Source organism: Octopus bimaculoides, chromosome 10 (genome assembly GCF_046866305.1).
Source record: "Octopus bimaculoides isolate indiv1 chromosome 10, ASM4686630v1, whole genome shotgun sequence".
Taxonomy (NCBI): domain Eukaryota; kingdom Metazoa; phylum Mollusca; class Cephalopoda; order Octopoda; family Octopodidae; genus Octopus; species Octopus bimaculoides.
In genome coordinates, this window is record NC_142937.1 from 15,241,244 (window position 1) to 15,268,017 (window position 26,774).

The 26,774-nt window shown below is 35.2% G+C and overlaps 1 protein-coding gene across 3 annotated transcripts in view; it reads right to left on the bottom strand.

Annotated features, from left to right (window-relative positions):
• LOC106875012 (uncharacterized) overlaps window positions 1-26,774 on the bottom strand; it is a 49,503-nt gene that overhangs the window by 20,142 nt on the left and 2,587 nt on the right. For 2 of the 3 annotated variants that reach the window (XM_014922955.3, XM_014922957.3), the window contains 3 exons: window positions 14,329-14,378; window positions 10,055-10,146; window positions 6,770-6,830 (listed from right to left, as the gene is read on the bottom strand). In XM_014922955.3, coding sequence (XP_014778441.1) covers window positions 6,770-6,830; window positions 10,055-10,146; window positions 14,329-14,373 — 198 coding nt within the window. In that variant the 5' untranslated portion in view covers window positions 14,374-14,378. Of the gene's footprint in view, window positions 1-6,769; window positions 6,831-10,054; window positions 10,147-10,614; window positions 10,800-14,328; window positions 14,379-26,774 lie in introns of all 3 variants that reach the window. The other variant, XM_014922958.3, reaches the window with a different exon arrangement.

Sequence of the window (26,774 nt, forward strand, 5' to 3'; positions counted from 1 at the left end):
TGAAGTACAATAAAGGGTCCTAGAAATGTGCAATGAGGATATATTCATGCTGTCAAGAGTCAAACCCGGATATAACAACACTGGAGAATGTTTTTGAAGGTTCTATTCATGAAATTATTGCAAGTTTAGAGTGTACTCAACATTACATTTTTAATCAACCAAATATGAACCAATTTGTTGCACAATGCATCTCCATCTTTCCTTTAACTTGAAAATACCTTCTTCCCAGAATTGAAGTGTTTTCATGGCAAATAAGTCGAAAGGTAAGCTACTATAAATCGGCACGAACTTTCCGGACAACCCAATATATTGCATATAGATGATGCTCGAGTACAGAAGGTGAAAGAAAGAAGGATATCATCTGCATAGGAAGTGGGAATTGTTTAAGATGATGAAAGGTCGTTGGTGTGCAGGAGGGAGAGTGTAGTGGACAGTACTGAATCCTTGAGCACTTCAGAGTTGACATAGTGTGCATCTGAAAGAGTTCCATCAACACACACAATAATGACGAGACCTAACTGGAAGCTTCCAATTCAAAAGATTAGATGCAAATGAAGTCCATGGTCATGACAGAATCATATTGAAACCTTTTGATTAACCCTTTTGAGATCAACTCGCCTGAGACTGTCCTTGGCTATACAGTACAAACTTCTCATTTTGAAGTGATCTAAATTAAAACCTTCCATCAAAATTTCAAATTAATTTATGTCCGTAATACCAGCTTAATAAAGTTATTTTACTAAATTTTTCTTTATTTTCAAAATTAATAGAAACAAAGGCAGTTCATTTCAATGGAAATACGGTAACAAAAGATTTAAAAGAACCACACAAGCAAAACAATATCAGTCAGTCAATTTAAAGTTCACAAATACTGCTTCTTGAGAAAACAATAGATCTAACACAGTGTTGAAATCATGATAACAGTCATACTACTGATGGAGAGGAAAACAAAGAAGGCAGATGAAAAAAATGGATGAATGCCAAAGGCTGATTCGAAATTTGTTTTGCAATGGAAGACAAAGTATAGTTTATCATTTAGAACCAACTGATTAAAATATAAACCTAAATAAAATTAATATCCTATGCTAAATACTTATGTAGACAAAATGTTTCAATTAATAAATGCTATAAATTAATATAATAGATATATAGCAGTGCAAAAGCTAGAGCCAGTTAAGAAATATAGTGAGAATATATATATATATGATGATTAGTTTGCTCCACAACCATGTGATTTGGGGTTCACTCCCACTGCTTGGCACATGTCTTCTGCTATATCCCCAGGTCAACCAATGCCTTGCAAGTGGTTTTGGTAGATGGAAATAAAAAAAAGACCTGTCAGAGAGAGAGAAAGGGTGTGTGTGTGTGTGTGTGTGTGTGTGTGTGTGTGTGCATTGTCCAAGGTTCCACAGAAGCAGACTGAACCCAAACCATGTAATTGAGAAGTTTTTTGTAGCTGCACAACCATGCCTGAACCTTTCACTACATCACTGCCCATCACAGGTGGGGGAGATAAGTGGAAAATTAAATTATAATGAATACATAAAACATATATAACAACTATGTTGTAGAAGAGTTATAATAATGATTTAAACATACACACACACGCACACACCATAATATTCACTTTGTTTTAATGTTAATAGTCTTGTATAATATAAAGTGTAAAGAAATATTTGCCAAGTCATCTATAAACTGGTCAGTGACACTATGAGAGAGTGTGGGATATATTTAGTATTAGTCAAAACTTTGGATACACATGAGTGAATATCTGTCTTAAAGCTATTTTAAACTAAAACTTTATTACTAAAATTTTGAAGGAAAAAAATTGTTTGAAAGACAAATGTAAATTTAGATAATCCCAGTAAATATGTTTCATTTCAAACCAAAAATGTTCACTTTTTAGGGTAGAGTTATCTTGTATGGTGACCAATTTGGCTTAAAGAATAGAAGACTATTCCCCAACAGGGCTACCCATTTACAACTGGGTGGATTGGTGCAACATGAAATGAAGCGTTTTGCTCGAGAACACAATACACCACCCAGTCCAGGAATCAAGCCTGCGATTTAGCAATCGTAAGTGCAACACCATAACTACTAGGCCACGTGCCTTCACAGTATCAGTAACGGCAGTTTTGAATTACTGACAAACCACAACAGAAGCAGGTTTTCCAACATTTGAAAACTGCATCAACTACTCTATTGTAAAACTAGCAGAAAGGGCAAGGAAGGTTGGTAAATGTCAGCCTATGATAATCTAGGAAAACAGCAAGAATAGCTCAACTATGGAGAGAGAAACACAAAGCTATTCTCATTTTAAAATGCAAAGGTCAGTCAACCAATTCATTTATTTTAAAAAATGTGAAGTTTTTAAGCAGTCACCAAAATTAAAGTTTTTCTTATAGGTTATGTTCAAATCATTTGTACATACGCTTTGTAACAAACGTACTAAAAAGTGTTAAATTCTACACAAAATAAAAATGATATACATTTGTTTGAAACCAGATCAAAGTTCACAGGCTTCTTGCACAATTTTACCTTATCAGGTAATCATACAAATTTAATTTAGGGTGTAGCCTCAAATTATCTTATTCTCAGATTTCCAACAGACAGAGCTGTATAAACAAACATTACTGTGTCTGACCAACTGTCTTTAAATAGTGTATCTATCAATTCTGTGTTGAAACCTCATAGAAAATGAACTTGTTTTCTCATCCTTCTAGAAAGGATAAAAATAAATAACAGCCTTGTAACAGAAGCCAACACAATCAACTCTACCATTTCCCTACAAATGTTCAATCTTGTGTTAACCCTTTAGTGTTCAGACCAGCCAAAAACCAGCCAAAAATTCCCCATTATTTATTTGAACTGGCCAAATCCAGTCGTATCTGATTCTTCTACGAAATAATAAACAAATCACGTTACTGGATTCTCGTAGCTTCAAGATATGAGATAAAGCCTTTCCTGCTTTTATTCAAGTAAAAATATCATGAAATTTTTTATACCTTTTGGTTTTACCTATGTTTGAAGAGAAGTGAAAATCTTAGTTTTTAACGATATGACATCAGAAAGTAAGGATTCCAACTCTGAAGGTTTTACTGATGATGATGTACAAAATATAAACAAAAACAACAGTGATTTGTCTTTGGATGAAGCTGATATTTATGAATCTTCTTCAGATGAGCAATATCTTGATAATGAAAATAATATTATTTACATTTGACGGATATTTGTCAAATGTAAATAAGGCTGGAGGGTATATCAGCCGAAACGTTGTGTTAACAACAAACAAGATGAGGACAAATATCCGTCAAATGTAAATAATGTTAATAATTCCTCATCTCTTAAATATAGAACTGAATAAAAATAATATTGAAAACATTACGGCAATATGGCTGAAGATTACTACATCAACCACAATTCCCGATTTGACAAAAAAGACTGGTCAACAACACAATCTATTTCCTGATGCTCAACCACTGGATTATTTATTTTCATTTTTTTAGTGAAAAGTTTTTTTGAAACGGTTGCAGAAGAAACAAATAAATATGCTCAATGCATAATTTCTATTTGTAGAAGACCTGATCCACTATGGCAGCCAACTAATACTGCAGAAATATGAGCTTTTTTTTTTTTTACTATAAACATTATGTTTGGTATCAAGCTGCTTCCTCGACTGTGGAACTACTGGAGTCCTGATATAAGGTATGGTGATCCACATACCTCCAGTATTCTGTCTAACAACTATAGTTAATTCATATATTGTTTATATAAAAAGACACAAGATACTTCCACCACTAAAGGACTATGACCATTTGAAATTTCGGGTTGACATCACATCTCAGTTACATGAGAGCATCTCTTCCAGAAAGCACAGAACTGGGAGAAAAGCAAAATTAACTGAGGTGGATGTCAGAGAAAATATTGACTTCCATAAAGTGGAAAAAATAAATGGAAGGAAAATAGTTTGCAGATTGTGTTCGCAGCAAAAAATGAAAATTGCAAAAAGATATCAGGTCAAGACTTCATATATGTATTTGTTTTGCAAAGTGCCCTTGTATAAAGAGCGCATTGGACAGTTTCATGATAGAAATAGGGCATAACTATATTTTGTTGGTTGATTGGAATACTTTCATATATTCCTTTCATTTTATTACGAATATGTGAAAGTGAGAAATGCATATTAATTTTCAGTATGTTACACACCAGCATTTACCTTTGTCTTACCTGTTAATGAGCTTTTTTTATTAGATGCATTTTGTTATGTAAATGTATTCATTAAATTGTATAAGAGTACATAGCCAATGGTTTATTGACTAGTAAAAGAGATTTGTACTTTATTTTCAATGAAAATGTTTGAATGAAATATAGAGAAAGAATAAAATCTTGTACTGATTATACCTGTATTTTAATTAATTCAAATTAATGTACTTCATCTTGAAAAATTACAAAATTGTTAGCAGTTGACATCTGGGATAGTTTTAGTACCAAATCAAACAGGTAAGCTGCATTAAGGATTGCAATTTTAGTGTTTATCCATAATGTTATTGCTTTTACAGCTGTTAATTAAATTTACCTGCCCATAAAAGTCAAATTTAATCAGAAAGATCAGCTAAAATTACATAACTATAAACCACTGGTATATAAGCACCCACTGACAAAATTTCAAATCTGTATGTAGAAGAATTGAAGTTACAAGCAAATATTGTGGACACCCCACTTGAACCTGAGTAATTCAAAATTATGCGAACAAATAAGCATTACATTTGACAGATTAATCTGAACACCAAAGGGTTAATGTAAGAAATTAATTTTGCATGTAATCAGGTTCACGTGCAGATAAGAATTCAGAGGACGCATTGTTTAAGAAGACACACAAATAAAACATATCAAATATGAAGCAGAAAGTGTTGCTCATGAAGGTTGTCAGAAGTAAGGGTAAAGTAAAAGTTTTTTTCTGCTGGAGACAACAGGTTTTTTAGAGTTGTAAGCTTTTAACAGAAATTAGAATTTTAACAATTAATAAACATGCACACACAAACTGGTTCTATTTCACTTCTTTTTTTATTATCATAGCAGCAAGCACCAGACAAAATGCTTAGTGGTATTTTGGCCATCATTGCGTTCTGAGTACAAATTCCGCCAAGGTCAACTTTACTTTTCATCTTTTCGGGGTCGATAAAATAAGTACCAGTTGAACACTGGGGTCGATGTAATTGACTCATCCCCTCCCTCAAAATTGCTGCCCTTGTGCCAAAATTTGAAACCATTATCATTATTAAGGCAGCAAGCTGGCAGAAATGTTAGCAAACTGGATAAAATGCTCAGCAGTATTTTGCCTGTTGCTACATTCTGACTTACAATTCTGCCGAGGCCGACTTTTCCTTTCATCCTTTTGAGGGTCAATAAATTAAGTACCCATGAAACACTGGGGTCGATGTCATCAACTAGTCCCCTTCCCACAAATTTCAGGCGTTGTCCCTTTAGTAAAAAGGATTATTATCATTATTAGTCAAGTGGCTAACCATTTAACCAATTAACTAATCAAGTGCTTGATTAACTGTATGGTCAATCAATCGATCAACTAAATTAGTCAGTCTCTTTGTCATTCACATCCTCACCCATGCCTGAATGATTCATCAAACAATTAGTTAATTGGTTTACTAACTGACCAGTAATAATAATAAAAGAAGTGAAATAGATCCAGTGCCTGTGTTTATTATTGGCATAATGACACCCCCAAGATACAATAAAATCAGCTTCAACACATGAGTCCACATCAAGAAAATTACAAACCAAAAACAAAAATGTGGAATTTTAATAATTCTTCAGATTATATCACATTAAATCTAAGCAGCTTACACACACATCTCAATATAAGGCGTTCAAATAAACTGTGCACATCAGACAGATAATCTTGGTTGGTATGCATTTTGTTGAAATGTTATTTACAATGGAACAAGCCAAAAGATACTTTCTTAATGAGAGGATTATTTGGAAAAGGAGAAAGACGAGTTCTGCAGCAGATGTTCTGATCTACATAGAAATAACAGAAAAGAGCTGGACTGTTATCAAAGTAAAAAAAGATGTTTACTTTAACCCTTTTGAAACTAACGTTCCTGAAATCACCTTTGGTCCTGTGATACAAACTCCTTGTTGAAAATTATCTAAATTAAAGCTTTTCATTAAAACTTCATGCTAATTTATAATCCAAACACCAACTTAATAAAGACAAAGTTATTTTACTAAATTCTTCGTTCTTCATTATTTTTCATATTATTTGAAACAAAAACAGTGTCTTTCAACAGAAATTTTGGTAACAAAATGGTTAAAGAATTCAAATAATATAAAGGATTTTTGAATTTATGAATATTTTTCTTTAAATGCAAAACCTGAAGTGTGTTAGTTCATAAGTTTGAAGCTTATAATATTTCTTTAAAGGATATAAAAAAATTAAAAAAACTTTAATAAAAATCAAGTGCATACAAACTTTTAACTTATATAATATATTTATGGAATTGTCTGAAGACCAGTGACTGATTCTTTGGCTATTGTTTACTTGGAATGAAATGGATGATGAGTGACAACCAATGATAAAATGGTCAGGAATAAAGTTGTAGCTTTAAATTTTTCATAAAACCACAACAAATGTGCAGAAAAAAAAACAAAAAAATAGCTGCAGCCTTACGAATGGGAATGAGGAAAGAATGAAGGAAAAAGAAAGCCATCTGACTTCTTCCTTTATTTCTAAATCCCCAAACAATCATACCTCTGAGTTTGGGCTTGCAGCAGACTGATCATGAGAAGATGGATTCAGTGGCATATTGATGCTGGAAACAGAAAATTGAAAGAACACTAGAAATATGTTCTTTCTTTAAAGGCTATCCAAATGCAAAGCAGTAATTATGTATATACAAACATTAACAATCTTTGGGAAGAACAAATAAAAATTATATGGAATTTTAAACTTGATAGTATGATTTTTTTTTGTTCTATTTTTTTTATGATGATTTTTTTTTTTTCGACCATTTTCTTTTGGTAGAAACTAAAATAATTGATATGCTCCTCTGATTTTTTCAGAGTTAAATGCTGCCAACCAAGACAATTGATATCCCACCATTGGCCTATATTGTGCGAACAGCAAAAAGTGGTCAGTGACACCAAGTTGTAAATAGGTATTCCCAGAAAATACATTGCATCGTTGGGGAAGCAATATAAGAATTGTATAATTAATGTTTCATTATTAAGCAGTTCTGAGAGAGGATCCCCCCCATGAGCAGAAAACAAGGAATTGAGTGGATTCTTGCCTGGGTAGAAAATATTTCTCTGTTGCTCAGTGCACTTAAAAATTGAGAGGATCACCTAAAAGCTCTGTCAAACAGTGGAAATGATTTCAGAGAGAGAGAGAGGATGGATAAAAGAAGTTTTTAAATGTACACCTTTTAAAACTTTTCTCTATGATTCTAAGTTCTAATAAACATTTGAATGTCATAAACCCATACATTGAATTTCATTTACAATAAATACAAAATTGAATTGATTTTTTTTCCTTAATGAATATTTCAAGTAAAAAACAAATTTAATCCCAAAGTCAATTCAAAATCACAAAACATGAATATGGTATGATGATAAAGAAAGCCTCACACTAGACCGAATAATTTAGTAATTTGGTAGTACTAGATTACCAATCAAGTTATCTGTTTAAACATACCTCAGACATTGTGTTGTGTTATCGGCAAAGAATGAGTTTATTGCAGATGAATTTTAACAAAATCTTAAGTGGATCCTGGTTGAGAACCACTGCTCTAGATGGAGGTTCAGCTTGCATGAAATAGCAGCCAAATCTCCCTCATATTATACTCTACTGTCTTTAAAAAGGAGAACATGTTTGAATAATGTCTTCCAAGTCACGCTGCCTTAAGAAAAATGATGTGATAGTCATGACTTAAAACCACTGATCAGGTCTGACCTGGATTTGCTTAATCAGTTTTCTGGATTTGCTTAATCAGATCTGACCCGGATTAACTGACTAACAACATAACATCTTATTTCACTGCTGAACTTACAATACATTTCACCTATTCTTTGCAGTTATGTATTTAGCAGCAAGACAGACATCTAGCAATGAAAGTCATTCCACAAGGACTGGCATATGAATATGGATGGAAGGCAGCCAAATGAAATTCAGTGCCTGGTTTCTAAAGTGTAAAAGTTAAATTGAGATTTACCACCGACAGAGTAGAAATAAATATACAAATAATAAGAATTACGCAGCAAGTGATTAGAAATTACATTTTATCTATCATCTTAAATTTATAAGATCCTCAATTATTTGTCCTACTATTTCAGACATGCTATTAAAGACTTGCTTAAGAATATTAAAAGGAATTGTTTTACATAACATAAATACACATGTAGCAGTCACATATATATATATATATATATATATATATATGAGAGATAGAGAGAGAGTGTGTGTGTGTGTGTGTGCATGCGCACACACATGTTACTGTCTCCTAGTCTTGACATTACGCAATAGTTGTAAATGGGTGTCGTCGTCATGCAATCAGTGTTGTTCATTTCTAATCTTTCTTGAAAAAAAAAATGTTTGGCCATAGGGAAATATTACCATACTTGGAAACGGGTAAGGGTCAGAGACAGGATGGGCATCTGGCAATAGAAAATCTGCCTTAACAAATTTCATCTAACCCATGCAAGCATGGAAAAGTGGATGTTAAAATAACGATGATGAATACAGTCTGGGAAAGTCCCAATAACAATGTAAATAAGGGGTTTTAAACATTATTATAAGCTATTATTTATGACTAAATTCACTCTGTGAGACACTGTTAATGAAGACTTATTTATATATTCCTTGATAATTCATCATTAGTGATTGAGAATATATGTAGCAGCTAATGAATGTTAATTAGCATAACAGTCAGCCAATAGAGAACTGGTACATGTTTTGTACAAGTGGAAGTCATTTTATTATTTACACAAGACACCATCAATAATATTTGTCATTCATATACACTGGATGATGACATGATGCAATATGCCTAATATGTTCAATCATGTGTGTGTGTGTGTGTGTGTGTGTGTGTGTAGGTGTGAACATGTGAGCAGAATCTCTAAGAGAAATTTTGCAAGGTGAAACAAGACTGCTTTCGACATTTCTTTTACCACTTCACAAAATTCAAAAAGGTCATACAGGACTTTTTAGTTCCGTTTTTGAGTAAGAGAATTGTCAGATATTTACAAGCCTTTAACTCAATTTTACAAGCCCCAATATAGCTTTGCAGGCCCCTACTGGCTTCTGCTCGGCTCTGCAGAATCCCTACTGGCTTCTACTTGGCTCTGCAGGATCCCTACTGGCTTCTACTCAGCTCTGTGGGATTCCTACTGGCTTCTATATGGCTCTGCAGGATCCCTACTGGCTTCTACTTGGCTCTGCAAGATCCCTGCTGCCTTCTACTCGGCTCTGAGGGATCCTACTGGCTTCTGCTCGGCTCTGCGGGATCTCTACTGGCTTCTACTCGGCTCTTCAGAATCCCTACTGGCTTCTACTCAGCTCTGTGGGATTCTTACTGGCATCTATTCAGCTCTGCGGGATCCCTACTGGCTTCTACTCAGCTCTGCGAGATCCCTACTGGCTTCTACTCAACTCTGTAAGATCCTATTAGCTCTACACAGCTCTACAAGACCCTACTGGCTTCTACTCAGCTCTACAAGACCCTACTGGCTTCTACTCAGCTCTACAGTTCCCTACACAAATGTAAAGACCCCTGCCCAGTTTCACAAGTCCCAATCCAGTTCTATGGACCCTTATGTAACTCCCCAACTCAATGTATAATCTGAAACTCTACATTCTACAGGCCTTGTGCATGTGTGTGTGTCTTAAGGCATGCTGCAAATTTCAAGCCCAGAGCAAAGTTCACAGATTAAGTTGCATGTTGTTTTACAAACCCATATTTAAACTTTCAATGAAATCCAACTCATCTACAAATACATACAATACTTTAAATTCTTGATGAACAAAACGCTTCCTTACCTCTGAAATTCTGGATCATTTGTTGGTGTCGATACCGAATCTTCTTCAGCAAGGCTAATGTGAAGACTATTTAAAAGCATTTCTTCCAAAAACTGACATAAAATTGAAATAAACAGATAGTCATTAGCACTTCTATGCTTAAAAAACATGTTTCTCACTTGTATCAATGTATCTTGTACTGCTAATTTAAATTCCTTTTATCAATAAAAAATTCTGAAAGTATTTGATACAAAAACTAACAACACATTTCTGAATAATTTTTTGAAAGGCAACTACAGCTCTCTATTTTAAGACATCATCAACATTGTTTTTTAAATTCCATATGAACATGCTGGTATGAGGATGAATAGAAATTCACTAAGGCATATTTCTCTTGTCTTCTCAATCCCCTATCATATTAGGTGTGGCTGTGTAGTTACGAAGTTTTCTTCGTAATCATGTTGTTCTCAGTTCAATCCTACTGCATGGTAATTTGAATAAGTATCTTGAGGCATAGTTTCAGGTTCATCCAAGCCATGTAAGTGAAAATGGTAGAGGGAAACCTGTCAGATTGACTGTACCTTTTCGTAAGTAGAAGAGTCGATTTGTTGCTCCGTTTAAAACCACCAACTGGCTCTTGGACTCTCTCTCTCTCTCTCTGCGGATTCCATTCTGCTTGTGAACATTCAGACCAGGTGTTCAGTCTGATGATAATCCCTTAGTCATGGTTCCTTTCTCCTATTTGCTCCTAGCAGTCTTGGAGGCCCTGCAAAAAAAGCTATGGGTGCTGTCTTTCCTTCTCTGAACAAGGTCACAAAAAAATTTGTAATTTAAACAATTTGTATGTATATTCCTTCAGTATTTTGGGTCAATGCCAATAATTGTTAAAAAACGAAATACATAAACATATATGTGTGTGCATGAATGTATGTATAGTTGTGTGTGTGTATTGGTAAACACAGGCATGGCAGTGTAGATAAGAAATCTGCTTCACAATCACATGGTTTTGAGTTTAGGCCAGCTGTGCAGAACTTTGGGCATCTGTGTTCTTCTATAGCCCTGGTTTGATCCAGGTCTTAAGAGTTAATCTGGTACAAAGAAAAACTGTACAAATACCATGTGTGTGTGTGTGTGTGTGTGTGTGTGTGTGTGTGTGTGTGTGTGTGTGCGTGTGTGCGTGTGTTGTATGTATGTATCTATCATACTTTCATATCCCTCAAGACTATACACCAATCAGTTGAGTTTTGTCTCGATGATCTCACCAGTACTGCTTCCACGAAAAGAGTATCCAGTACACTTTGTGTAAAGTAGCCAACATTAGGAACGGCATCCAGCTGTAGAAACCATGCTAAAGCAGACATTGGAGTTTGGTGTGGCCCTCTGGCTTTTCAGTTCATATCAAACCATCCAACCCATGTCCACATGGAATAAGGGAAGTTAAATGATGATGATGATGACAGTGATGTTGATACAGATGTGTATGACTGCCTTGCCAAATCTTCCCTCCACCCTTCACTCTCTATCACTGATCTGTCCATCACTTGCCAACTGCAGTATTCTGCTGCTGTAAACAAATGAGGGCAGAACTACATATTTTATCACCTTTTCCGTCATACCAAATAACTTTCTCACTAACCAAGACCACTTCAATTGACTTCCACGCTTCATTCTTACATTATCCCTCTTCACTCACATCTTACATTGATCACCCAACCCCTTCTATGCAACCAAATTATCTCTCCTTCTCCATTCAACTATTTCCTGTTGATTTGCACATATCACCATACATTGACGGCATCCAGCTGTAGAAACCATGCCAAATCAGACTGCAGTCTGGTGCAGCTCCCATTGCTTGCCAGCATTGGTCAAACCATCCAACCCATGCCAGCACGGACAACAGATGTTAAACGATAATCATCTCTCACTCTCTTCCCATGCACTATAATCTCTCTCCACACACACACACACTTTCAACCTCTCTTTTCACACTCCTGCAACCTACCGACTCACATCATCTCTTTCTATTTATCCAGCTGCTCTTCACCTTCTAGTCATCATCTCTCCCAAACCTTCCATCCAACATACTTTATCATAGACATCTCTCCCACCTTGACACTTGTTCATTATTCAGTATATTTGCATCACTACCCTATTTCTTACCATCCCTCACATTCTCCATAAACTTTTACGGCTTATATCCAGCATTCCTTCCTCTTCTTCTGACCTGCCAGAGCTCATCCTTACACCTCATCACCACTATCTTTATTTCTCTTTCCAGCTCCACACACTCTTGTATAGTGTGAGCATTCATTTATGTATTGCAAAACCTGTTCTGGCTCCTCCATTCACACTCTTAACTATTCAACACCTAAGATAAAACTGCCTCCCTCAGCTGATGGAGATCTTAATCTTTTGAGCTACATAGCAACGTCACTTGTGCTGGTACCATGAAAAACTACCCAGGACACTATGGAAAGTGGTTGATGGCAGGAAGGGTATCCAGTCATAGAAACCATGTCAAAGCAGACACTGGAACAAGACGCAGCACTCTGAACCATTGGATCCTGTTATTCAAGCCCGTGCCAACATAGAAGATGGACATTAAAAGAACATCATGGATCATCATTTAACATCTGTTTTCCATGCTGGATGGTTTGACAAGAGTTGGTAAAGCTGGAGGATGCGTTAGGTTCCATTGTCTATTGTGGCATGGTTTCTACTGTTGGATGCCCTTCCTAACACCAACCACTTTACAAAGTGTGTTGGGTGCTTTTTATGTGGCACCAGCAATGTGAATGTGTGTATGTGTTTGTGAGTGTATACGTGCATGTGTGTGACTGCTTACATTCTGCAACTGCTGAGCTGCGGACAGTGTTCTGTATTGTCATTTCTGTCAAGAAATTGCCTGGTAGCTTTATGCTTTCAGAAAGGAGTGGAATGAAAAGATCTTTACTTGAAAACCAGTAAGGGCTAGGAGCAGCTGTACAGCAATGCCTCAACAAGATGTAGTAGTCAAATCAATGCTAACATAGAAAAATGTATGTAAAACAAATGAACAAATGATATACAAAGATATATATATATATATCTATATATATATATATATATATATATATATATTTATATATAGAATAATAATAAATGGAGCAAAACGCATATAATCAATAAGCTCCATTTATTATTATTCTTTATATCAACTCAAAATACATCACTTTAACATGGAATTTCTAACCCTTAACCGGGTGTAATATCCCAGATTTTGTGAGATTTTTGCTACCGTGGTAACTATTAACATATTTGCATTATCGAAGTTTTTCAACCAAGATAATATTAATATATACATAAATAAATAAATATATATATATATATATATATATATATATATATATATATATCTCAATTTAAATACACAACTGAAAGAGCTACTAAGTATTTCATACTCTTATGATACTTGAACAGGCATATTTATAAAATATGGCATGTATCTTAAAGCAAACATTTATATAATGCATAAACAGAGCCCAAAAGATTGCTTTAAGATACATGGCGCATTTTATAAATATGCCTGTTCAAGTATCATAAAAGCAAGAAACTATTGGTAGCTCTTTCAGTTGTGTATTTAAATTGATATTTATCTCTCACTGGATGGAGCACATTTCTTGTTGATTCCACCTCCATTGGATCTTTAAACTAATATATATATATATATATATATGTTTATCGTTTTTGGATTTGGTTTGCAAGATTTTTTATGTGATTTCGTGTGTTGAAGCATATTCTGTTGTGTCTGGGGAGAGTCATTTTCTTATGCCTTAAAATTTAACACACACACCGTTAAAATTTCCACTTATTTTTTTAAAATTTTCTAAAATTTTCGTTGCATCTTGCAACCTTTCCAATAGTCTTGACTCTTTTCAAGACTATTGAAAAGGTTGCAAGACAACGAAAATTTTAGGAAAATAAAAATAATAAGTGGAAATTTTAACGGTGAGTGTGTTAAATTTTAAGGCACGATAAGAAAATGACTCTCCCCAGACACAACAGAAAATATATATATATATATATATACATATATATATATACACACACACACACATATATATACATACTTATATGTGTGTGTATATATATATATATATATATATATATATATATACCTGTGCATATTGACAACCTATGACAATGGTTGTATAGACTTCCTTGCACACACACACACACACACACACAATAGGCAATTCTCTTATCATAAAATATTAGATTCAAAAGACAGCGTAAGTGAGAAAAACACAGCTCACCTGGCGTATTCGTCGCGTTGATTCACGCGGGATGTTGAACGACATCGTTACTGTAAAGAGTAACAGAAGACATGGTAAGTCAATGAAATAAAAAAAAGGTGGATGCTTTATCTTAGTGATTACTAAGAAATAGCTTGAAATAAACTGATATATAATTAGTGACATAGAAGTAATATATATTATAAATGTAAGTCATAGGCAATATAACGTGTTCACGCACTATATATACATACACACACAATATATATACACAGATACACAATATATATATATACACACACACTATATAAATATATATACACACATATACACACACACACACACACACTATATAAATATTTATACACACATATACATACATACACACACTATATAAATATATATATACACACACTATATATATACATACATATATATATATATATATATATATATATACATATATACATACATACATAAATACATATTCTTTTATTTGTTTTATTTGTTTCAGTCATTCGACTGCGGCCATGCTGGAGCACCACCTTTAGTCGAACAATTCGAACCCAGGACTTACTCTTTGTAAGCCTAGTACTTATTCTATCGGTCACTTTTGCTGAACCACTAGGTTACGGGGATGTAAACACACGAAGATCGGTTGTCAAGTGATGGTGGGGGGACAAACATATACATATATATATATATGTACGACAGGCTTCTTCCAGTTTCCATCTAACAAACCCACTCACAAGTCTTTGGTCGGCCTGAGGCTATAGTAGAAGACACTCGCCCAAGGTGCCAGCCAGTGGGACTGAACCCAGAACCATGTGGTTGGTAAGCAAGCTACTTACCACACAGCCACTCCACAAATATATATACACACACACACACTATATATATAATACATATATATATATAGACACACATACACTATATATATAATACATATATATATATATATAGACACACATACACTATATATATAATACATATATATATATATAGACACACATACACTATATATATAATACATATATATATATATAGACACACATACACTATATAAATATATATATATAGTTTTAGGGAAAATAACTAAGTTTCAAGAACTCATCGATGAAAATCCACTATCACATATAGAAAAATTAACAATTAAAAGCACAATAAATGAGTATAATATAAAGTAAAGTAAATATCATAAGATAAATATAATATAATTATTATATCTATCTTATGATATTTACTTTAATTTATATTATACTCATTTATTGTGCTTTTAATTGTTAATTTTTCTATATGTGATAGTGGATTTTCATCGATGAGTTCTTGAAACTTGGTTATTTTCCCTAAAACTATATATTTTATATATATTTTATCTATAAAGCTCAATTTAATTTTAATTTTTTATAAATTGATTTTAATTGAGTTTTTACCTGTAATTTTGGACTTTGTCCCTAATATTATTATATATATATATATATATATATATATATACACATACACACTATATAAATATATATATATATATATATATTAGTATAATCGGTAAACAAAGGGATGTGGGTTCACGTCCCATGTGTAAGGGAAAGCCTGCTTTTCTCTGTCGAGGGCTTATATGCCCCATTATTAGACTATTTTCCTTAATCATTTGCACAGTGATCATTATAAGCTTTAAGCTTATAAAAAAAAATACCATTATTATTATTTACAGAATTGTAAAACTCGACACCACTTAACAAACCATTCGCACCAAAATATATATATATATTCAATCAGAGGTTAAATTCGCCTGATTAAGGGATGGTATCATCCAATGAATTACTGGTTCAATACCTAATATCTGTTGTGAATAATAATATTCATAAAACAATAGATTTAAATATAAATCATGGTTTGTAATCATTCAAAAGAAAGTAAGAAAACACATATATCTATGTGTATGTATATATATGTATATGCACTGAATTAAAAAACGAATGCATTTTGACCAGTATTAATATGTTTATGTATTATTTCTATATAAGTTTCCCTCAGTTTTATAAACTACTTTACTAAGCATTTATTTTATCCCCTCATTCCTATGATACTCTTCTTCACTCTAATTCATTATTCAACCTCTGTTTATTTACCCATTATTACCCAGTTAAATTCACACTAAAACAACCTATAACACCCTAATCTGGTCAGATACCAATATTAGCCATAAAATAATACTCATTCTGCTGTGATGATTCTAAGATACAACACATTTGAAACCTAATGGAGTATTTTTTTCTACCCTCTGAAGAAAATTTGCCTAATTTAATGACATTTATAATTTACTATTTAATCTTTTAGGCTGAATTGAAACAGCTGTAAGGGACTATGTTTTATTTTTTTGATTTTTGCAGATAAATTTTTATTAAATGCATATCTCCATTTTTTTACTTTCTTTCGAATGATTATAAACCATTATATATATATATATATATATATCAGTGACGTGCCGCCTGTGTAAGCAAGGTAGACAGTGCCTACCCTGAATAAAATAGATCAAATGTAATATTTCTTTTTATAGCAAAATATGCACCTTATTCAATAAAATTATAAAGGTTATTCTGATTACTATGCATAAAATACAAAATATTTTAGTTTTTGTGACGTAGGTAGGCATAATTCGCCCATGCCTTTCAATCTCAGTATTAAAACTATGCATAGTACTGCGTACTTTCCTACATTTTCTTTACGTATTATAAAAGCAGAAGTAGACCCGTTTTCAACTCAGTCATGCGCCCGTGTTTTACTACATAAACGTCATGAACTGCCTACCCTGATAATATATACACACATACACTATAAATATATATATACATAAATTTATTAATAAGGGTAGAAATTGATATTAATCAATTAAAACCAGTGGTCTAGCATATTAAAAAAATCCAAAGATTAAAATTATATTACATACAAAAATAAGAGGAATGATTCGGCATCTATTTCTAGCATATAGGAGTCCACTTTTGCTGGTCATTCCTCTTATTTTTGTATATATATATATATATATGCATATATACACACACACACACTATATAAATATATATACACACACACAATAAATAAATATATATATATATATATATGTATATACACACATACACACTATATAAATATACATACACACACACACACTATATAAATATATATATTTATGAATTTCTGTCAGTCCACTTCCTTGCTTTCAGCATGTGTAAATTATAAAGTGATGATTAGGAGTGGTTAGATGGATTTAGGGTCTATCTTCAGCATATAGGTACAGAAGGCTCTGTGCCCTTAATTATAATTATATTTTATTCTATTATAAATCTCTATATATGAATTTACCTAAATATATATAAACTGTATGTATACATATATAAACTGTATATATATACATATATAAACTGTATATATATATATATATATATATATATATATATATATACTAGCACGGGCATCTGGCACAGCCTGGAAATGAAATTGTTCCTTACATATTGGAAGAAAAACGCAAAATATACTGTATAGAAATTTGTTATTTTAAATTCAATTTATTCTTCAATCGGGATACAATTTATTCTTTGAGAAATCAATTCTGAATTCATAATACAAAATAATAATAATAATAATAATAATAATAATAATAATCATTGTTTAACGTCCGCTTTCCATGCTAGCATGGGTTGGACGATTTGACTGAGGACTGGTGAAACCAGATGGCTACAACAGGCTCCAATCTGATTTGGCAGCGTTTCTACAGCTGGATGCCCTTCCTAACACCAACCACTCAGAGAATGTAGTGGGTGCTTTTATGTGCCACTGGCACGAAGGCCAGTCAGGCGCTACTGGCAACGGCCACGCTCGAAATGGTGTATTTTACGTGCCACCTGCACAGGAGCCAGTCCAGCGGTACTGGCAACAAACTCGAAAACCGAAAATACAAAATTTACCGCTTTTATGAAAGGGGATAAATTCCATCACATATGTTGAAAGAAATTACGTAAAAGCTTCTAGGTAAACAACATTCTTTGTTTTCTGGTTTGGAGCATAGACAAATATATATAGAGATATATAGCCACATTTTGGTCCCTTGTCTATTACTTCCCTATTAAGCATAATAAAAGTGACAGGATATTGCAAAGGGAGTACGATTAAAGAGTGTAAGTAAGTGGCGAAAGACCTGGGTATATATAGAGTCGGAGGGGCTACTGGATTGCAATGCTACAGAGGAACAGGGGTGTGAAGACAGGGGAGTGAGAGTTAGGTATAGTGAATGAAGGAGAAGAGAAGAGATATAGATTGGTTTGTTGGGGTAGGGTGAAGGAAAAGTTTTCATGTTATGTGTGGGTGCAACACCTTGATCGGGAGCTAGCACATGACAATAATAGAGTGAGACAAAGCATGTGGGTAGAACACACAGATTGGGGGGTAAGCAGAGTGGCACCAGGCGAAGAGGACAAGATTGGGGAGTGGGAGGTAATCATAGTACATGAAGCGGAAATGTGAGGAAGAGAAGAGATGGAGAGACATAATTTGGTTCGTTGTGGTAGAAAGATTTCTTAAATGTGAGTGGGACACACAGCACTTCTAGAACTGTTTAGCTGATGTGGGCAGGTCTTCTCAAGAACTTAATGTTACCAGACATTTCAGTCCATGGTCATTTCTTCTGTGAGGTCCAACTTCCTGAGATCAGTCCTTACCACTTCATCCCATGTCTTCCTGGGTCTCCCTCTTCCGTAGATACCATCCAGTTTCAGTGGTCAGCAATTCTTTATGCAGCTGTCCTCATTCATACTCAGCACATGTCCAAAACAACATAGTCCCTCTTCTTGCATGCTACATTTGATTCCTCTTATGCCCAACTTTTTTCTCAATACATTTGCACTTTGTCGTACATGTGCACTGATGTTGCACATCCAGCAGAGCATACTACCTTCGTTTCTCTCCAGTCTACACATGACTTCAGCATTCAGAGCCCATTGTGTATAGCCATTCATACACAACTCAGAGAGAGAGGCCTTTTGTTTGTCATGGATATATATCAATCTTCTGACTGAAACTCAGTCTTCTAGATTTTCAACTTTTGCAATATTTAAACACAATCCACAATGAAAACCAAACTGTTGGCAAACATAATTTGTCTATGATTACTTGAACAATTGGAATGAAGAGAAGCGCTACAGACAGCATTGGTGAATACTAATTTCCTTGCCAGGTTCACTGTTACTCCTAAATCTATATTTATCACTTGTACATAACCTAAATATCTCCAAAAGCTTTACAACTGCCCACCAAATAATCCAACAGAGATGGGAGGTCCAGGTCAACAATATAATAATTAACACTAACTTAATCATTGTTTTCACTGCAACTAAGTAATTACCCCCAGTGATTGGTTTCATTCATCATCATCATTTTATCATGCCAGCATGTTTCAGATGTCATTCATAGTAGCAGATTTTCTACAGTTCGATGCCCTTTTTGTTGTCAATCCTCACCTGTTTCCATATAAGGTAATACATCCCCATAGGCAAACATGTTAAAAACAAGGAGACACAAATACACACACATATATTGCGCAGAAGTGGCTGTGTGGTAAGTAGCTTGCTTACCAACCACATGGTTCCGGGTTCATTCCCACTGCGTGGCATCTTGGGCAAGTGTCTTCTACTATAGCCTCGGGCCAACCAAAGCCTTGTGAGTGGATTTGGTAGACGGAAACTGAAAGAAGCCTGTCGTATATATGTATATATATATATATGTGTACATGTTTGTGTGTCTGTGTTTGTCCCCAACATCGCTTGACAACCGATGATGGTGTGTTTACGTAGCGGTTCGGCAAAAGAGACCAATAGAATAAGTACTAGGCTTCCAAAGAATAAGTCCTGGGGTCGATTTGCTCGACTAAAAGCGGTGCTCCAGCATCGCTGCAGTCAAATGACTGAAACAAGTAAAAGAGTAAAAGAGAGTAAGAGTATATGTATGACAGGTTTCTTTCAGTCTATCAACCAAATGCACTCTATTTGTCACTGAGAAGGAAGTGCAAACAGCTTATATCAGACACATTTTAACCCAATTGCTCTATCTTGCAATGTTTTGTGATACTAAACACAAGATTCTCATCTCCCAATAAAAAAACCTGCTCCAAGTTAATCCTTTTGTTAGCAACACACCTGAAACCACCCCTGGTTCTCAAATACAAACATCCTGTTGTAACACGTTAACTGCCACATGTACCACCAGTGCTTCATTGCTTAACTTCACATGACAGCCAGTAACAGGCCCTGATGGTTAACATGTGAAAGTGATCTAAATTAAAACCTTCTGTCAAAAGTTTTTTTTTTTTATGTTCCAAGCACCAGCTTAATGACAAACTTATTTTAATAAATTCTTCGTTATTTTCAAAATTAATTTAAAGAAAGACAGCATGCTTTAACAGAAATACAGCAACTAAAGGGTTAAGTAAATCTGATCTAGACTTCCTGTCTAAATTTCATGTGTATATATATATATATATATATATATATATAAGGTTGAGGGGGGTATTGGATTTAACCAAACCCCGGAGGATACAGGTAATACCGAGTAAGTGCTGTATACCGATTAGTTTGCCCCAATCGTTGTATGAACAGGATTGGGTATTATAAGTCGTGTATTAGCGTATGTATATCATCATCATCATCATCGTTTAACGTCCGCTTTCCATGCTAGCATGGGCTGGACGATTTGACTGAGGACTGGTGCAACCGGATGGCTACACCAGGCTCCAATCTAATTTGGCAGAGTTTCTACAGCTGGATGCCCTTCCTAACGCCAACCACTCAGAGAGTGTAGTGGGTGCTTTTACGTGTCACCCGCACGAAAACAGCCACGCTCGAAATGGTGTCTTTTATGTGCCACCCGCACAAGAGCCAGTCCAGGGTCACTGGCAACGATCTCGCTCGAAAACCCTACAAGGCCAGTCAGGCGGTACTGGCAACGGTCACGCTCAGGATGGTACATCTTATGTGCCACCCGCACAAGAGCCAGTCCAGGGGCCCTGGCAACGATCTCACTTGGCTTGCCAAAAAACAAAAGGATAAAGAGAGCAAAGGTAAGGTTGAAGAATTTTATGGATAGAGTCTTACAGCTGTTTCTGGGAAGATCCAGTACTTCCCTTCATCGGAGACAAAAAAATAAACTTATCTATTATTATATCCATAGGCGGATATTTTTAGTATGAAGTGGTAAAGAGTGTGATGTGCTGAAAAAAGAGAACAGTACTTGAAGAGGAGTTTCATTCCAGTGGTAAATATCACGGATATTTACCACTGGAATGAAATTACTCTTCAAGTACTGTTCTCTCTTTTTTCAGCACATCACACTCTTTACCACTTCATACTAAAAATATCCGCCTATGGATATAATAATAGATAAGTTTATTTTTTCTGTCTCCGATGAAGGGAAGTACTGGATCTTCCCAGAAACAGCTGTAAGACTATCCATAAAATTCTTCAACCTTACCTTTGCTCTCTTTATCCTTTTGTTTTTATATATTTACATATATGTATATATATATATATATATATATATATATATATATATATATATATATATATATATATATATATATATATATATATAGGCGCAGGAAAACCATATCAAATCAGACTGAAGTTTGGTGCAGCCTTCTAGCTTAACAGTCCTGGTCAAACCGTCCAACTCATGCCAGCATGGACAACATGCTAAATGATGATGATGATGATGATATAAGGGAAAGGAAAGAAAGGAAGATGGCATTATTAAGGGTTTTAAATTTTAGAATATATATTATTTCTATTAAACTGGAAGAGTTATTAACATCACTAGTGTAACTATAGCACAGACTAAAAAATGCATTGTTTTGTTCTAATGTCCCACTGTGCAAACAAAGCTAGAATCTTCAGTCTGGAGAAACTGTTAAGATGCTTAATCTACTGATCTTCATTGTAATCCTCCTCGATCATAAACAGCAACTAATCTCAGATATTAGTATTCTAGAGATAAGAACGAAGATGCAGATGATGCAGACAATCGGTTCGGTAACAAGATTTATTGATAAGGCAAATCTTTATCTTTTATTTGCTATTTTGTTTCAGTTATTAGACTGCAGCCATGCTAGGGCACAGACTTGAGGAATTTCAGTCAAACATATCCACCCCAGTACTTATTCTCTAGTGGTCTCTTTTACCAAACCGCTAAATTACAGGGATATAAACACACTAACACCAGTCGTCAAGCATTGAGGACAAACACAGACACTAAACCACACACACACATATATATACACGGAGGCTTCTTTCAGTTTCCATCTACCAAATCCACACACAAGGCTTTGGTCAGCCTCAGGCTCAAGTAGACACTTGATCAAGGTGCCCCACAGTGGAACTGAACCTGGAACCATGTGGTTGGGAAACAAACTTCTTAGCACTCAGCCATCCCTGCACCTCAAATCATCATCATCATCATGATCGTTTAACGTCCGCTTTCCATGCTAGCATGGGTTGGACGATTTGACTGAGGACTGGTGAACCAGATGGCTACACCAGGCTCCAATCTGATTTGGCAGAGTTTCTACAGCTGGATGCCCTTACTAACGCCAAAGATATTCACTCAGAATTACTAAATCAAATCTACTTTTAAAGACAGAAGGAATTTGGGATGTGAAGAAAATGAAAGAGATTTGTCAGTTATCAGTGAAAGAAAACTGTAATTCAGTGGATTGAGAGTAGACTTCTTTCATTCCTTTGTACAAGAGAAACGGTGATCCCCTGACTGAGGCTTGCACACAGTCCAGGATGAAAATATTGGAAAGAGTGTTAGCCCATCATGTGTGTGCATGTCTCCTTGTTTTGGCATCTTGATATCACATGATATTTGTAAATGAGTGTCACCATCATACAAGCAGTATCCTTCATTCCAATCTCCTTTGTAAAATTAGACCAGCCACAGGGAAATACTACTTTACATGGAAACAGGAGAGTTGGTAACATGAAAAGCATTTTGTATGACCCATGCAAGCATCGAAAAAAAGAGTGAGGCAGATGAACAAGAGTGGTAAGCAGTATACAAGCCTGGAAAAACATTGGCTAATAATGTTGTTGTTTAACTTCCAGGGCAGTCTTGACTGAGCAGATCTATGATAAAAGACATTCCAGTTATGACTATTCCATCTAGTCTTCAGATGGAATATATCGAAGACCACATAACTGAACATTTTTCTTTCTGATATTTCACAGATGGGAGAGTGTCACAAGAGAAATTTGGCTGCTATATCTAGCAGATTAAGTGACTCAGAACCACTGTAGTAACAATAGGAAATAAAAAGGAGAAAATACCACTAACCACTTTTTTTCTGCTCTTTCTTTACTATTTCTCCATGTTATTCACACTTATAATACCTACCATTAAAGCACTCAAAGACTAGTTAGCTGATTAGCTGAAATAATGTTACAGCACTAATTATACTAGCTCATTACAAATTAGTATGATGCTCAGGGTAGGATATTACATAATCTACAGAAAACAGCAAACTGACCCCATTTTACAATCCATTATTAGTTTAAATTTATACTGAGAAAAATCTCCTTATGTTTTGCAGTTATTGTTTCACATGTTACCTATGATGAAAAACGTTCTAGCCTTGACAATCCAGTCTTTTTATAAATACAAGGCTATGTGAAGTTCAGAAATTAGACATTTATTTATTTATTGCCCACAAGGACAAACAAAGACAGACAAAGGGATTAAGTCGATTACATCGACCCTAGTGTGTAACTGGTACTTATTTAACCGACCCCGAAAGGATGAAAGGAAAAGTCGACCTCTGTGGAATTTGAACTCAAAACGTAACGGCAGACGAAATACTGCTAAGCATGTCACCGGCCTGCTAATGATTCTGCCAGATCGCCGCCCTATTAGATATTTTTTCAGTTAATGGATTGCAGCCATGCTTTGGTATTCCCTTGAAGGGCTTATGCAAACAAATCAACCCCCAGTAATTGTACTTTTTAAAGTCTGGCACTTGTTCTATCTCTTGTGCTCAACTACTTGGTTACAGGTAATCCTTCGACTGCCGCAGGTGTTACGTTCCAAAACACCCCCATGATAGGTGAAAATCTGCAAAGTAGAAAAAGTAGTTTTTTTTAAATTTTTATTTTATTTCAGTCATTTGACTGCGGCCATGCTGAAGCACCACCTTTAGTCGAGCAAATCGATCCCAGGACTTATTCTTTGTAAACCTTGTTACCTATTCTATCGGTCTCTCTTGCTGAACCACTAAGTGACGGAGACGTAAATACACCAGCATCAGTTGCCAAGCGATGTTGGGGAGGGGGACAAACACAGACACACAAACATATACATACATATATACATATATACGACAGGCTTCTTTCAGTTTCCGTCTGTCATATCCACTCACAAGGCTTTGGTCGGCCCAAGGCTATAGTAAAGACACTTGCCCGAGGTGCCACACAGTGGGACTGAACTCGGAACCATGCAGTTGCTAAGCAAGCTATTTACCACACGGCCACTCCTGCACCTGAATATTTAAAAAAATTATTTTAATAATTTGCATATATTTATTTTATTATAAATGCAAAATAACACCACGGAGGAATTGAGGTAAAAGTAAATAATAAACCACAATATGGCCAGGGATTACCGTAAACAAACCAATGCCAATTGCTCAGCAGTTTGGGTGGGAAGAGGAGAGAAACAAACACAACGATACATATATACATACATATGATGGGATTCCACACAGTTTCCATCTACCAAATTCACTCAAAGTATTTGGAAGCCCAGGGCTATAGTTCTTAACCACAAAGCCACACCTGTGCATCTAGTTTCTGTCTACCAAATCCAATCACAAGGCTTTGGTTGACCCAAGGCTATAGTAGAAGAGCCATGCAGTGGGACTGAACTTGAAACGATTTTCTTTTTGTGAGAATGCAAAACTTCTTAATGAGATAGCCACACTTGCACCTAGTTCAAAATTTGTCTTTGGTTATTGATATTGCTGCATACATTGTTCCCAACATTGAGTGGATGGAAAAAGCAAAAGGCTCTCCACAAAAATATAGGTAGCATTTAGGTCGTTGTGATTACTTCAAAGTTCCAGTGTTTTAATAAACCTCGCGTGAACCTGCAATTTCTTTTGTGTACATCAGGGGATATTCTCATCTCAATTTGAGAACCCCACATTTAAAAAATTAGAAACAGGAATTACCCCTTATGCTTTTGGTAAGTTATATGGTCACACTGTTTGAAAAGACAGCGCCAGGTAAACTCTGGCAAGGTGGGATTACCTGAAGTTCCATGTAAGATGTTTAGGGGAACTGTCGCACTCAACCCTCATTTCGATGATATAAGAAAGAAAGAAAGAAAGAACGAAAAATGTTTCAGATAAAAAATTTCCCTTTCATATTCCTCTTTTTACTCGTTTCAGCTCTTTTGACTGCGGCCATGCTGGAGCACCGCCTTTAGTCGAGCAAATCGACCCCAGGACTTATTCTTTGGAAGCCTAGTACTTATTCTATCAGTCTGTTTTGCCGAACCGCTAAGTTACAGGGACGTAGACACACCACCATCGGTTGTCAAGCGATGGTGGGGGGACAGACACAGACACACAAACACACACACATATATATATACACACACATATACGACGGGCTTCTACCAAATCCACTCACAAGGCTTTGGTCGGCCCAAGGCTATAGTAGAAAACACTTGCCCAAGGTGCCACGCAGAACCATGTGGTTGGTAAGCAAGCTACTTACCACACAGCCACTCCTGCGCCTATGGAAATCTTTTAGCATTAGTTAATTATTGCTTTCGCTTTCATATATTATTCCACTTCCTTTCACCTCGTGACAATCTCGTTATACCTTGCATGGAACATAGATCGCCAACACCACCACAACAACAGTATATTAGTCAATGATTAAGGTGGCGAGCAGGCAAAATCGTTAGCGGCATTTCGTCTGTCTGTACGTTCTGAGCTCAATTCTGCTGAGGTCGACTTTACCTTTTATCCTTTCAGAGTCGATAAAACAAGTACCATTTGAGAACCGAGGTCGATGTAATCGATTTACCCTCTCCCCTGAAATTGCTGGCCTTGTACCAAAATTTGAAACCAATATCATTTTTTAATCGTTTCGCTAAGCACGGGAAACTACTTTGTACATGCTTTGATATTATTATGGCCTCATCAGCGAAGCACTGACTCAACTGTATTTGCTCAAACAGTAATGAGAACACCACACTTGTACAGAATTGTACAGTAGTTGGCGTAGACAACTCGTAAGGTTTAGAGAATAAATAAACACGGAGACGCTACTCGCATGAGAAGTTCAGTTATTTAATGCAGAAGCGTTAAGATGTTTGATAAAACCATTTGAGATGCATGAAACTAGCTTTTAAAATGGATATAT